Source organism: Erpetoichthys calabaricus, chromosome 5 (genome assembly GCF_900747795.2).
Source record: "Erpetoichthys calabaricus chromosome 5, fErpCal1.3, whole genome shotgun sequence".
Classification (NCBI taxonomy): domain Eukaryota; kingdom Metazoa; phylum Chordata; class Cladistia; order Polypteriformes; family Polypteridae; genus Erpetoichthys; species Erpetoichthys calabaricus.
In genome coordinates this window covers 211,417,252-211,431,314 of record NC_041398.2, presented here as the reverse complement: position 1 = coordinate 211,431,314, position 14,063 = coordinate 211,417,252, and the positions used below count along the sequence as shown (strand labels likewise).

The 14,063-nt window shown below is 36.5% G+C and overlaps 1 protein-coding gene and 1 long non-coding RNA gene across 2 annotated transcripts in view; one reads left to right on the top strand and one right to left on the bottom strand.

The window, feature by feature from the left end:
- Positions 1–11,920, top strand: part of ccdc80l2 (coiled-coil domain containing 80 like 2) — a 33,929-nt gene extending 22,009 nt beyond the window's left edge. Inside the window, exons 4-7 of the mRNA XM_028802477.2 lie at positions 1,589–1,740; positions 9,971–10,074; positions 10,297–10,377; positions 11,020–11,920. Of these exons, the coding sequence (XP_028658310.1) occupies positions 1,589–1,740; positions 9,971–10,074; positions 10,297–10,377; positions 11,020–11,348 (666 nt within the window). The 3' untranslated portion in view covers positions 11,349–11,920. The remainder of the gene's footprint in view (positions 1–1,588; positions 1,741–9,970; positions 10,075–10,296; positions 10,378–11,019) is intronic.
- Positions 1,109–13,823, bottom strand: LOC127527945 (uncharacterized). Its single transcript, XR_007935131.1, has 3 exons — positions 13,576–13,823; positions 11,108–11,198; positions 1,109–1,259 (listed from the first exon to the last, which is right to left on the bottom strand). It is a non-coding gene; the product is annotated as an uncharacterized LOC127527945 (long non-coding RNA).
- Between the last annotated feature and the right edge of the window lie 240 nt (positions 13,824–14,063).

Below are 14,063 nucleotides of genomic sequence, written 5' to 3'. Positions count from 1 at the left end.
CCAAGGTTAGTTTAAAGCTGCCAAAATGATTCTGAAATACATGCATTGGGATATGGGACAAAAGTAGAGTACCCAGACAGACGAGGGCAAAATGTGTAAACTGTAGTCTACACAAACAGTGACTGAGCTATGAATCAAACACCATGTTGTCTAACCTGTACATTTAATTGAAGTTTTATTTGAATCATAAGAAAGAGTTAAAGAAGCACATGACAATTATTAAATTTATGTTCACCTCTGCAGGATGACTATTCATTTATATCATTGTCTTGCACCTTTTGCAGCAAGCTTTTAAGAAGCATTTTATGCATTTAGATTTATGAGAATAGTAAGGCTTCTAAGTTCTGAAAAATTAAACATTGACTGCATTCTGACCATGTGGTGAACACGTACACATTAGGCACATTTCTTTTCAGACCTTAAACAGCAAACAGTACAAGGAATAATTCCATTACACAAATCAGACAGAATGAGACCCATCTCTATGTAGCAGGGTAACTAGAAGCTCTGAATTTACCAGTTGTGAGTTTTTATGAACATGCCATGTGATGGACTGGCTCCCTATCTGCTTTTTAATAATAATAATAATAATTAATTTTATTTATAAGGCACTTTACATTTGTAGTACACCTCAAAGTGCTACATAAAAAAATTAAACAAAAAAACAACAAGATAAAAACAAAGATAAAACAATAATTAGAGGCAATTTTGTTAATATGCTTTCCTAAATAGAAAGGTAACTGTTTTAACTGTTTTTTAAAACAGCCCACAATCTGCTGTGTTCTCAGGTAGGTTCTTTTTGTCTTGCACCTGATACCACGGGAACAGGCATTGGGTCTAGTGGCCCTGAATTAGATTAAGTGTGTTTGATAATGGATGGATGAATTGATATCGGGCTTAACTGAATGGCACATACTTTTGATTGACAAGCATTCCATCTAACGTTCAACCAATTAGATTGGTATTTCCTACAGGTTTAAATAGAAATTAAACCTTACAGAAACCAGAAGGAAGATCTAGGAAAAATGACTAGAGTCCTTCTCCATGAGGGAAGATGACTAGCATACCTCTTTCCATTACTTCAAACGCTCTACACCTGTAGGACAAAAACAAGTTTACTTTTGTGCCATGATACAATAGAAAAGAGAGACAGAAAAAATCTTACCTTAGTTTTTGGATCATATATGATCTTACAGCAACATTGGGCTTTCAATGACATCACAATTTTAATAATCAGAGGCAAGACTTCCAGGCCTCTCCTAAAAATGAGATGTTACCTGGATCACCTGGTTAGAGTAAGGCTTAAATAAAAAATCAAAACCACTAAAATTAGATATTTCCTGTTGTGTGTTTCTTTTACTTTAAATGTTTTTTTGACAGAAAATCTAGGACTTGGGCCAAAGGAGCATAACAATAATATACAAAGCAAACAGAATTATGTAAACCATAATGCCAATTTCACTTATTTAGCATAAACCAATTCAGTCCACATAAGTTCAGACTGCTCCACAGTGCCAATGCTGCCAAAAGTAAGATAATTCTCTATTTGATCTGCCATTTATGCTGTTTTTCCCTTACTGTTTTCCAGCATTCTTTTAAGGAACCAGTTGCACTAAAGGTATTATTGAAACAAATCGATTCTTTCCCATCAAGAGCAACTGAGACCGCAACTGAAAAAAAGGAGCAGACATCTTGCAATAAGCCAGACAGCAATGCCATTACAAGCCGCTTTCTCTCAAGGTAAAAGTTCATGAAATGTTTGGTTGGAAGAGGAGATATCTGCAGTAAACCTGGGAAAAATAAAACATTTTCTTTTTTAATATTTTCTTTTAATGATGGAGCTTGAATAAACTTTTCTATCCTGGTACCAATTCCTGTAGCCTCGTATGGCCTTCTTAACGTATGAGCACAATGGGCACTGGACTAGGCCCCAGGAGCATAGGTGCCCATGATGTTTCAGATGCCTGTGTTTCTGATTTGCTATCAAAGCAGGGGCTCCAGCACTCTACTTTGCCTGAGTGCCTATGATGCTGTTAAGGCAGTCCTGGCTTCAGGCTACCTCCCGATTCAGAGCAGGTTTGGCCAGGTATGACAAAGAATATTTTAAAAATAAATACTCTGCTAAATTGTGCACACATGACCATATGATTACAGTCAGAATTAAATCAAAGTTAAGTTTAATTAGTCAGTTCCAAGGTAGTAATAATTAAGAATGCACTGAAAATGTACGTATAGTACTTTTACTTATTTGTTAGTTAAAAACATCCCATAAATTAACAGGATCATGGTACAGGTTATCCGTCATACAGTATAAGAGCAGACTAAAGTTTAAAACTTTTATGGAACAGAAAAATTATAGATCAAATTAGTATGGAATATTTTATTTTGGACTAATTCAACACTCAAACATTCAGAAAATCATTTCCATTACTTGAAAATGACACAATAGTACACTGTAACTTTTGAAGCCTCCCAAGATATCTTAGTGAACATATTTTCTTCAGTCCAATGAAGCTGTTGTAGTGTGGTGCAGTGGTATGTGCTACTGCCTCCAGGGTCAAAAGTTGGATTCCTTGTGTAATCACTACTTGTGTGGCACTGGCACACATTCTCCATATCCATGTGTGTTTTCTTCGAGCACTCTAATTCCCCCCTTCATGTCCTAAAAGCAAGCAGGTTATGTTAACTAGTGACTCTGTTATCCATGTGTGAGTATGCCCTGCAACAGACTGATATCCTGTCCATGGCTGGTTTCTGATTGTGCCTGTTACCACAATAAACTCAAATGGTCCACAACCCTGTAATGAAAGAAGTAGGTTTGCAGAATGGGTATATGGGTGGATGAAATAACTGTCCATAGTTTTTTTTAATTTATTTGATTGACTTTCTTTGTTTAGAGTTACAAATTGGATTATGACCACACAGGCGCCCCTGTGCGCCAAACCACAGACACAACAGTACTCTACAAACTCCTGTATAAAAATAAAGTAATTTATTATGAACAAGCCACCAAATAAGCAACAGTTAATCAAACATGTCTCTCTCTCTCTCCTCTCCTTTTGCTCCTCCTTTGAGTTTGCCTCCTGCCTCCAGAATCTGACTCTATGATGTGAGATGGTGGGTTTCTTTTTAAGCCGGACCCAAAAATACTTCCGGTACCACACTGTGTCTTCCTGGGATCACTTCAGGGCCAGACAGAAGGGAGTAGAGAGGGCCTCCCCTGACAGCACCGTCTACTGGCATCCTGGGACCCCAACAGGGTTGTGCTTCTGGACTCTAACTCCTAAGTACCCCTGTGGGTGTCCCAACTGGGCTGCCACACAATAACCACTGCCACCTGCCATATGCAGGATGGAACTGCTCCCAACTCCTGGCTTCTGCTGGTCCAAGGCACATATTAGTCCAGCTGGGCAACATATCTGTGCTTCTGTTTTGACCTCCTGTCCGGGTAAGAAGCTGTCTTCCTTCCCGTCTGGGACGCCTGTTCACCTCCTACAATCATCTGCAAAAATTGAAAATGGTTTCTTCACTAAAATGTAAATAGTTTGATTGATTTGTTCATTCTGTAATAAATACCAGAATAGCTTCCCCTGTTCATTTCACCTTAGAGAAGGAAATTACTGCAATTATTCTTTCAAGCTTCAGTTAATCTGAACAAAGAATATTCTCTTGTGTTGCCTATTTTGATGCTTGAAGCAAATAATCTTTTCCAGATTAATCTGTTCAACTTCAATTATCCTAATGTCTGTTTCATGTTTTCTACAGTTAGAATACTGAACTGATTAAATTTGCTTAGACCCTTTTTCAAAACAATACATACCACAACAAAAAGACAGAGAAGTGTAATTTTAACAAAGTGAAAAATATATATCAGAACGATGTCAAACCCATTTAAATCCAGTTTAGGTTAGCAAGAGGCTGAAGCTTATCACAGCGCCACTGGACACAACCCAGGAATTACCGCTGAATAGTGTGCCAACTTATCATTACTACACTTGCTGACACTAGGTGAATTTAGATTCGCTAATTAATTTGACAAAGATGTTTGGAATGTGGGTGGAAAATCGGAGTACAAGAGAAACTAATGCATAAATTGGGAGACCATACAAACAACATAGACAGCAACCAGGTTATAACCACTGTGCCACCGCGCTGCAAGTGGACACATGGAGTAGGACATATTTAAACATAAGAATTCATTATTTAAAACTTATACAAGTTTAAAGCAATTTTAACATTTTCCTAGTATTATCTTTACACATTTTTTCTCATCTCACTATCTGTTTCCAATATGCAATTAGTAAGGCTGCCTAAAATTAAAGCAGAAAATTTATAAGACTAATTTAAGTCACAAACTGTACTTGTATAGTTAAGATGCATTTTATATACAGTTCATGAAAGGGAGAAAAATAGAAATAGTAATTGTTTGAAGGAGTCAAACAGAGAATCCTGGGTAAAGGAGAAATACCTTTTTTTCATTACACTATGCTATAACATGGTAAAAAACATGCTGAATTTGGTTCAGGTTTGTGGGGCCAAAGTGTATTTTGGCAGCAAAGGAAAACACAGATACAGGAAGAAGCTGAAAACTCCACATAGACTACAACCATAAACAGGATACAGCGCATCACTTTTTCCACATTTTGTTACGTTACAGCCTTAATCCAAAATGGATTAAATTCATTTTTTTTCCTCAAAATTCTACACACAACACCCCATAATGACAACGTGAAAAAAGTTTACTTGAGGTTTTTACAAATTTATTAAAAATAAAAAAATTGAGAAAGCACATGTACATAAGTATTCACAGCCTTTGCCATGAAGCTCAAAATTGAGCTCAGGTGCATCCTGTTTCCCCTGATCATCCTTGAGATGTTTCTGCAGCTTAACTGGAGTCCACCTGTGGTAAATTCAGTTGATTGGACATGATTTGGAAAGGCACACACCTGTCTATATAAAGGTCCCACAGTTGACAGTTCATGTCAGATCACAAACCAAGCATGAAGTCAAAGGAATTGTCTGTAGATCTCCGAGACAGGATTGTCTCGAGGCACAAATCTGGGGAAGGTTACAGAAACATTTCTGCTGCGTCGGTGCACAGCCATTTTAAGATCTCTCCAGAGATGTTCAATCGGATTCAAGTCTGGGCTCTGGCTGGGCCACTCAAGGACATTCACAGAATTGTCCTGAAGCCACTCCTTTGATATCTTGGCTGTGTGCTTAGGGTCGTTGTCCTGCTGAAAGATGAACCGTCACCCCAGTCTGAGGTCAAGAGCGCTCTGGAGCTGGTTTTCATCCAGGATGTCTCTGTACATTGCTGCAGTCATCTTTCCCTTTATCCTGACTAGTCTCCCAGTCCCTGCCGCTGAAGAACATCCCCACAGCATGATGCTGCCACCACCATGCGTCACTGTAGGGATGGTATTGGCCTGGTGATGAGCGGTGCCTGGTTTCCTCCAAATGCGACGCCTGGCATTCACACCAAAGAGTTCAATCTTTGTCTCATCAGACCAGAGAATTTTCTTTCTCATGGTCTGAGAGTCCTTCAGGTGCCTTTTGGCAAACTCCAGGTGGGCTGCCATGTGCCTTTTACTAAAGAGTGGCTTCCGTCTGGCCACTCTACCATACAGGCCTGATTGGTGGATTGCTGCAGAGAAGGTTCTCCTCTCTCCACAGAGGACCTCTGGAGCTCTGACAGAGTGACCATCAGGTTCTTGGTCACCTCCCTGACTAAGGTCCTTCTCCCCCGATCGCTCAGTTTAGATGGCCGGCCAGCTCTAGGAAGAGTCCTGGTGGTTTCGAACTTCTTCCACTTACGGATAATGGAGGCCACTGTGCTCATTGGGACCTTCAAATTAGCAGAAATTTTTCTGTAACCTTCCCCAGATTTGTGCCTCGAGACAATCCTGTCTCAGAGGTCTACAGACAATTCCTTTGACTTCATGCTTGGTTTGTGCTCTGACATGAACTGTCAACTGTGGGACCTTATATAGACAGGTGTGTGCCTTTCCAAATCATGTTTAATCAACTGAATTTACCACAGGTGGACTCCAATTAACTGCAGAAACATCTCAAGGATGATCAGGGGAAACAGGATGCACCTGAGCTCAATTTTGAGCTTCATGGCAAAGGCTGTGAATACTTATGTACATGTGCTTTCTCAATTTTTTTATTTTTATTAAATTTGCAAAAATCTCAAACTTTTTTCACGTTGTCATTATGGGGTGTTGTGTATAGAATTCTGAGGAAAAAAATGAATTAATCCATTTTGGAATAAGGCTGTAACATAACAAAATGTGGAAAAAGTGATGCGCTGTGAATACTTTCTGGATGCACTGTATAATTCCAGGCTACATAATAATGATGAAAACAAGATTGAAGTGACCCAGAGAGGTCATAGATGTTTTTTGCACATGGCTCCCCATGAACTGCATGAACCACTGCTAAGTGCAGTTGATAGTTATAGCAGTGCACATATGAAATGTGTCTTCCAAGCTTCTGTTGCAACAATGCCCGCACTCCACCCTTATCCCCACTCACGACTGATGCCCCATAACATTGGCAGGATACATTATCAGGATTGTGACCCTCAGTGCACAGGTGTCTGATTATTTCTGTGGTTATATATTCATTATCTAGCTCAGCTGAGTCCAGCAAACCAATTAAATGTTCCTTTGGAAAAGAGTTGCATACAAACTATATCGCTATTGATAGATTCTCTATGTTACATCTATCTTGAGTCCTATCACTTTTGATACAGAATCCAGAAATATCTGCCTTTTCATATTTCTTTTTCACTTCATGTAAAACTAAACAAGCAAGAGTGTCAATAATCTCGTTTAGTATATTTTTTGATACATACTTTGCATTTTGGGGAATGCTTTTTGCTATTTCATCTAGTTTGGAATCCTTAGACAATGTGTATTCAAATTAATTAATAAAAAGACTGGCAGAGATGTCTTCATCATTACTTGTGAGAGACTGGATGGATTCAGTGCTCACATGAAAAGAAAGCTCATTCATACAGAGGAAAAACACTACTTCCCCTATGCTTTTAATGTAGTATTGAATTTTTTTGAGCTGTGTATCTCCCAAAAAACATGATATAGTTTCACCAGTATTTTCTCTGTATTTCATTTCTAATCATTTCTTTGCTGCATTTAAATGGCATTGACTAGATGCATGCTTTTGGTATCCCCTTTCCTTTTCCAGCACAGCTTACCAATCCGTATATCCTGTCTTGGCAAATACCACATTTCTGTCAGTCATGCCAGAAAACAAGTTCTGACAGGGGAAACAAAAGCATGCATCTCGTTTGAGTATTCCAACCAAAGCTGTGATTAGTACCAGCTCGGATAAAACACACAAGACATCTGAGTAAACATTCGTTTAAGATAAACTTTAGTGTTGCCTGGGATGATTTGCTAATATTCAGATCACTTAGATAATTTTCAACTGCAAGAACTACACCACTACCTGCGCTGTGTTGGTGCAAAATGGGCAAGGAAGGTGTAACATTACTGCTTCAACTGCTCACTTGATCTGAAGGCATTGGTCCCAAAGCCTGGATGTTAGAGCTAATAGTGGTGGTGCCCGAATTGCTAGTAACAATCTCCGATTTGGGAACCAAAAATCGTTACATGGTGTTTATGGCTTCTATAAGGGGACCAGGTAATTTTATTTAAACTGAGCGCTAATATCAACTTTTGTAAATGTGTAATTTTTAAAACTTAAATGTTAAATATTGTCCTCTTGAGTTACCAAGATAACAATAACATTAAAACTTAAAGTAAATATTCTTATTCAACCCAACACTAAAACAATCTACAGCAACAATAACAGAAATTTTAACAAAAAAAAAACCTTAAGAATGTACAAATATTCTCCTCCAAATAACAAGCACTCACAAATACTCCGCAAAATTATGTTGGAGGGTCAAGGCAGCACAGTTATTTATTCTGTTCAGTCAGCAAATCAGAAATTAAGAAACTGTGACAAGAACAGAGGAAATAAATGTGATTGGCATTTTCAAATGGTGCAGAATATAGTTAACCAATTGGGCAATCAGAGCCTAAATGTGGGTGGGCATTGCCCAACCCTGTCCCTTTATAGATCCGGCCATGGGGTCTGTTCTGAATATATTAGGTGCAATGCAAAAATCTGATCAAAGTAGTGTGGTCCATTACATATCAAACATAAACATAATATGCAACTGTAATTCTTTCAATTGTGAAAAAAATCAAACTGCTCTTGAAGAAAACTTACATAAACATGACACAAACTTGCTTACACAGTGGCTTATTAAACATGCAAGACAATTAAGATTTTCTAACAGTACTCTATCTGTCCTGAAGCCTTGGGATGCAACTGTTAGTGACTGTTAATTTACAGGAGTTATAGAGACCTGATCATCCATTGTAATTATGTAACTTCAAAGCATATGCTACAAATATCTGACAATATAAACCAATAAAGTATTGCATACATACCAAAAATAATTAAGAGAAACACTTTATTGTATAGTCCACTGGTTGCCAATATAAAAACTAATTGGCTTCATTGAATAAAGGCTGTAATATTTTTTAGAAATTAACTAAAATCTATACTGGTTTTATACTAGCATTTTCTGGATAATTTCATTTATTTGTTTGGCTTCTTGTACTGTATAATTACTAAGAACTGTGCAGCTCCTTATAAGCAATACAAAAAAAAATTAAAAACTGTATATTAAAAATTAAAGCACATTAATAGTAGTAGTAGTAGTAGTAGTAGTACTATTATGTGTACAGAGTACAGTAAAACTCTTATCTCCATGCTCAATCAACACATAAAATGTAGCCACCCTCTGACACCATAATAAACAAGAATGTATCAAAATACAGAAATTAATTTTACTTAATAGAAAACACAAATCAGCTTGCCTAATATATTTCTTACCATTTTTGCATACCACGTGTTCTGTATAGGATTAAAGTGCTTCAAGGAAAAAAGTAATAAAAGTATGCTACAGCTCTAAATTGGGAACCACAAAAACACAAAGGTTTAATTTATGATTCTGGTTCATAAAATATCCTCTAATGCTTCTATACATACTGTAAATGCATAAAATTAAAGTGCACGCAAAGACTGTGACAAAACCATGACAAAAAAACAACTTATTATGTAAAATTGTAACTACTGTGATATTTCAGATAAACCCTGGTTTAACTAGTTAAAATAAAATTATATTTAAATCCTTAACGAAATGCAGAAGCAGCTGTGAACTAGGGAAAGATATCACATTGTAATAGGGTCATTATACCAATGTAGTCTGCCATTTTGCTATAATAATACTATTGTAATGTGACCCCCTTGTCCAAATAATACTGACAAAGAACAATGCACCTTGATAAGTACTGGTATGCAGTACAGTAGAACCTCATCTTTCATTAACTCAGCCTAAGCAAATTTGTCTTTACATGATTTGGTGTAGGAACATAAAGAAGGAAAAGACTTATAAAACTAAAATCCTTTATTAAAATTGCTGTAAATATTTCTGAAGCAGGACAGCAAGGTGGCACAAAAATTAGCTGTGCTGTCTCACAGATCCACTGTCATGGGTTTGAATCCTGTGCTCTGTCTCTGTCTGTGTAAACTTTGCACAAGCTCTCCATGTCAACATGTTTTTCTTCAGCTACTCCAGTGTACTTCCCACATTCCAAAGACATCCTTATTCTGTTAATCGGCAATTCAGAATTGGTCCCATGTGAGTGTGAGTGTTTTTGCCAGTATACTTTGTGCCTTATGCTGCTGGAATACATTATGCACCACTACAATCCTGAATTGGATTAAGCAGGTTTAAGAATGTTTTACTATCTTTGGTGCACATTAATATTAAAAACAATTAGGCCAAAAGAGCTTGGCATGCAGCAGTATTTAAAGTCTTTTAGTAGTTTGTAGTAAAAATCTATATATTTTTATGTATTTTTAGATTTAATTCAAAAAGAAGACTTTTGATAATTTCATCTTCCATGGGTGAAGACTACTCGTTTCAACAGCAAATAACAGCAATGAATGGCCAGACATGTAACCTTGGTGAGTTTACTGCCCTGTGGATGCTCACTGTTTTTATTTTCTATAGTTTTGTTAGTCTGTGTAGTCTGCTACTGATTAAATAGAGAAGTGACCAATGAGCAAATTCAGGTTATTTTTTTATATATCAATACATTTGGATATTGCATGAAAATATTCTGGCAGATAATCAATTAACTTTTGATAATTGTTTCCAGTTTTTAATTATGAATTATAACTTTGCAGGAATTCGACATTTTGCATTACTGAAGTTAGTGGGAGTTGGGGCGGAAAGTTCAGGAACTCTTGAACTATTTCCACTAAATGGTAGGCATCGTTTTTTTTCACTAAGCTTCTATTACAGTTGTGCAAGACTATTTATTATATTAAATTAAAGCACAAAAATACAATTGTATCAATTTATAATCAAATCTACAAGGAAAAATACTACTCATATTTGCTAATATATATTTCTGCTTGGGTACTACTTAAAGAACTACATGGAGCATGGTGGTAGAGTGGTTAACAATGCTGCCTAACAGCTACAAGAGACTAAGTTTGGATCCCAGCCAAGTCATTATTTATATGAAGTTTTGCATGTTTTCTCTCTGTCTGGGATTTTTCTCTGGATACTACTATCCCCCAATAATCCCAAAAATATGCATCTAAGATGAATCTGTTATATACAATTGCCTTGATCTGAGTGTATGACAGCATGTATGATATACTTTAGGCAAGAGAGTATGTGATATAGTTTGGTTAAGAAAGTGTGTGTATGTGATATGGATTACCATGCGATAGACTGGTCCTCTGTTCTGGCTTGACTCCTGCTAGGCTCTGGTACTGCTGGACTAGATTAAGAAGCATAAGTAAATGCATGGATGAATGGATGGACTTAATATTGTATTCCTAAACAATGCTGTATTATCTAATTTCATCACTCTAACTTTCATTATGGATTTTTAATAGGTAAGAGTCAAACAGAGTATGAATTTCTAACTCCAGAAGCTGTGAAAGGCATCAGAGAGCATTTTAAGATCAGCAAGGAGTACTTTACCATGTTGACAGTTGGAAAGGATGGAGCTGTCCTTGCCTGGTATCCAACCCCTGTCTGGTCCATGTCAATTATCTTTGAGGTGATCGATAACCTGCAAGAGAGACGAAAAGAGCAAGAGCTGCAAGATTCATTAGGAATTCATTGCCCAGAGGTGGAATATTTGGTTAGCTACCATGAATATGATGAAAATGAAGAGCATGACTATAGCCAACATTCCAGTGATGACAATTCAGACAAATAACATCAAATGACATGGCTGTCAAACTTGATGCTGGAGTACTTGTACCAGTGAAGTGGCTTGTATTACTTTTTGCCACACGTTTAGCACAAATCAGTTAAATGGACTTCTAGCTTAACTGAACATGCTTGGTAATATTTTCTTCTTTCTACATATATTGTGCTAATCTTAAACTGTTCAGCATGGATTGTTTTGCTTTTCAGGAAAATATTAAATACTTGTGTATTTTATTGTATGAAAAGGGTATGGATTTTTTTTTTACCCTGAACTTATTTGTTTAGCCTTTGTTATCTTACTTTATACCCAGAGATGGACTTCTATCACATCCTGAATTGATTCCTGATTTGTGCAAAATGTTAGCGGTATAGGCTCTAGATACTTACCATCCAGTAGTGGTAAAAGTAGGTCCAAAAAGAAGGTATATGAATTAACATTTTACAGCTCTGAAATATATTTTCTATTAAACTACTTGCCTAAAGATGAACCATATAGGTATAAATAAGAATAAATGGGCTGCTCTAAAGAGTAGACAAAATTAATTTCATGTGAAAAATAAAGAGAAAATTAGGAACTCAGTAGTTTGGCTGTGTTACGGTATGTAAAAAATTCCTGATGAAAGCTCTACAAATGCATGTTACTCTTTAGACCACATAGACATTTGCACCTTTGTCTGCTCATAATTAAGTGCACAGAATGATGATGTGGTGCCGTCCCTGTCTATGTCAGTGTGGAGTTTGCCTTTTCTCTACATTTTCTTTATATATTCTTGCTCCTTCTAGATTCAAAAGATGTGCATTTCAGGTTAATATGTGACTCTAAATGAGTGTGAGTGTGTGAATGAATGTTCCCTAATAATGGAATAGTGCTCCATCCAGAGATGACATGGATTTATATCTAATACTAAAGCTCTAGCTACCAGTGAACCTATAATGAAATAAGCAAGTTCGGAAATGTTTAATGTTTGCAAAATCAGTTGTTGTGCCTATAAATTTGACAGTTTTAAAAAAGCTTGTTAAAATGTATAAAGTTTAAATATTTTGACATTTGTAAGTTTACCCTTTAAATTTTATTTTTAAATCAAGGAAAGATCTAATATTATTTAACTTTTTTTAATATGGAACAATTGGTGAGATGGTGGTATCCATTTTTTGCAGAAATAAAAGGGAGGAGTAGAAATATGCAGATTGATTATTCATATATCATAAGCTGTGAAAGATGCATAGTCATATTTTGCAGTTTCATCTTCAAGCTCTTTATCCTCATTTCAAAAACCTTACAAGAAGAATGCTGGTTAAGTGAGACATACTTTATACACTGGTGCAGCAACACCAAGCCAAAAATATACCTTTAAGGAAATTTGACTGACCAAAGCAGTAAACAGTAGTTAAGTGTTAGAAATATACATAACTGGACATTTAAAAAATAGTGTAAACCTCAGAAAATGTGGTAATCAGCTAGCTCATATCTGTAGAAGCGTTATTGTCAAAGATTATAAATAATTCACGACATACTGTACATGGTAATAGTTAAATAAATAAGTTGTAAAATGCCATAGATCAAATACATATAATATACATGGCCTCATATAATATACTGTACAACTAATTTGATAAAGATGAGGCAGAAATGGGCAGCAGTATTCATTTCCCTAACAGGGGTGTCAAACTCCGGGCCTGGAAGGCCGCAGTGGCTACAAGTTTTCATTCTAACCCTTTTCCTAATCAGTAAGTAGTTTTCACTGCTAATTAACTCCTTTTCCCTTCATTTCAATAGCCCTTTTTTTAAGGATTCAGTCCTCTGAATTGATTTGTTTCTTCATTAAATGGTAGCCAAACAGAAATGTTAATTAAGCTTGTTATTTAATTCAATGGCTTGTTGCTGTTCTCATTCTGCCACAGCAGACATTTGCACATGTGTTGATTTTTCTGTTTTTTTCTGTCATATGGTGGCTTGTTTGATGTCTCATTATTGTTTGGCTACTAATTAAGGAAAAAGAGACAACTAAGGGGCCTGAGTCAAGTTAATTAAAACTAAAGCAAAAGAAGTTAATTAGCAGTAAAAACGGCTCACTAATGAAGAAGATGGTTAGAATGAAAACATGCAGCCACTGCGGCCCTTGAGGACCGGAGTTCGCCAACTGTGCGCCTAGAGACACCCTCAATGATGACAGATAAGAAAGATAAAGGGACAAAAAAAAACAGATAAAGTTGGCAAAACCCATTCTGGTTACCATCAGGCCTTTTCACCAACACCTCTACTTCCTCAGATGTTCTGAAGAAAGCTGAAACATCTCACCAACTTCTTCCTGTGCAAAAAGGAATCCATACTCATTTACTGTATGCCATTGTGGTGCAGCACCTGCTCAGCTCAGGACTACAAAGCACTACAGAGGGCAATGAAGTCAGCTCAACATATTACTGACACAGTTCCCTTTTCCACAAAATGTATGTAACACATGATGCAAGTAGGATTATCATCAGCCATCTTACATAGTAATTTTTCTTCCTCCTCCATTCAGAAAAATAATACATTAAAATTAACTCCCACTTCTAGAGTTTGGGACAGTTTTTATCTCCATACCATAAGGCTATTACACTGCTTTTTGTACTAAAAACGCATTAAGTGTACCAGAAGCGTTTTTTCTTAATTATATTGTGTAATATTGTAATTAAATTATGGTACTGTTTTCATTGTCTGTCTGTGTTATATTACTGTTCC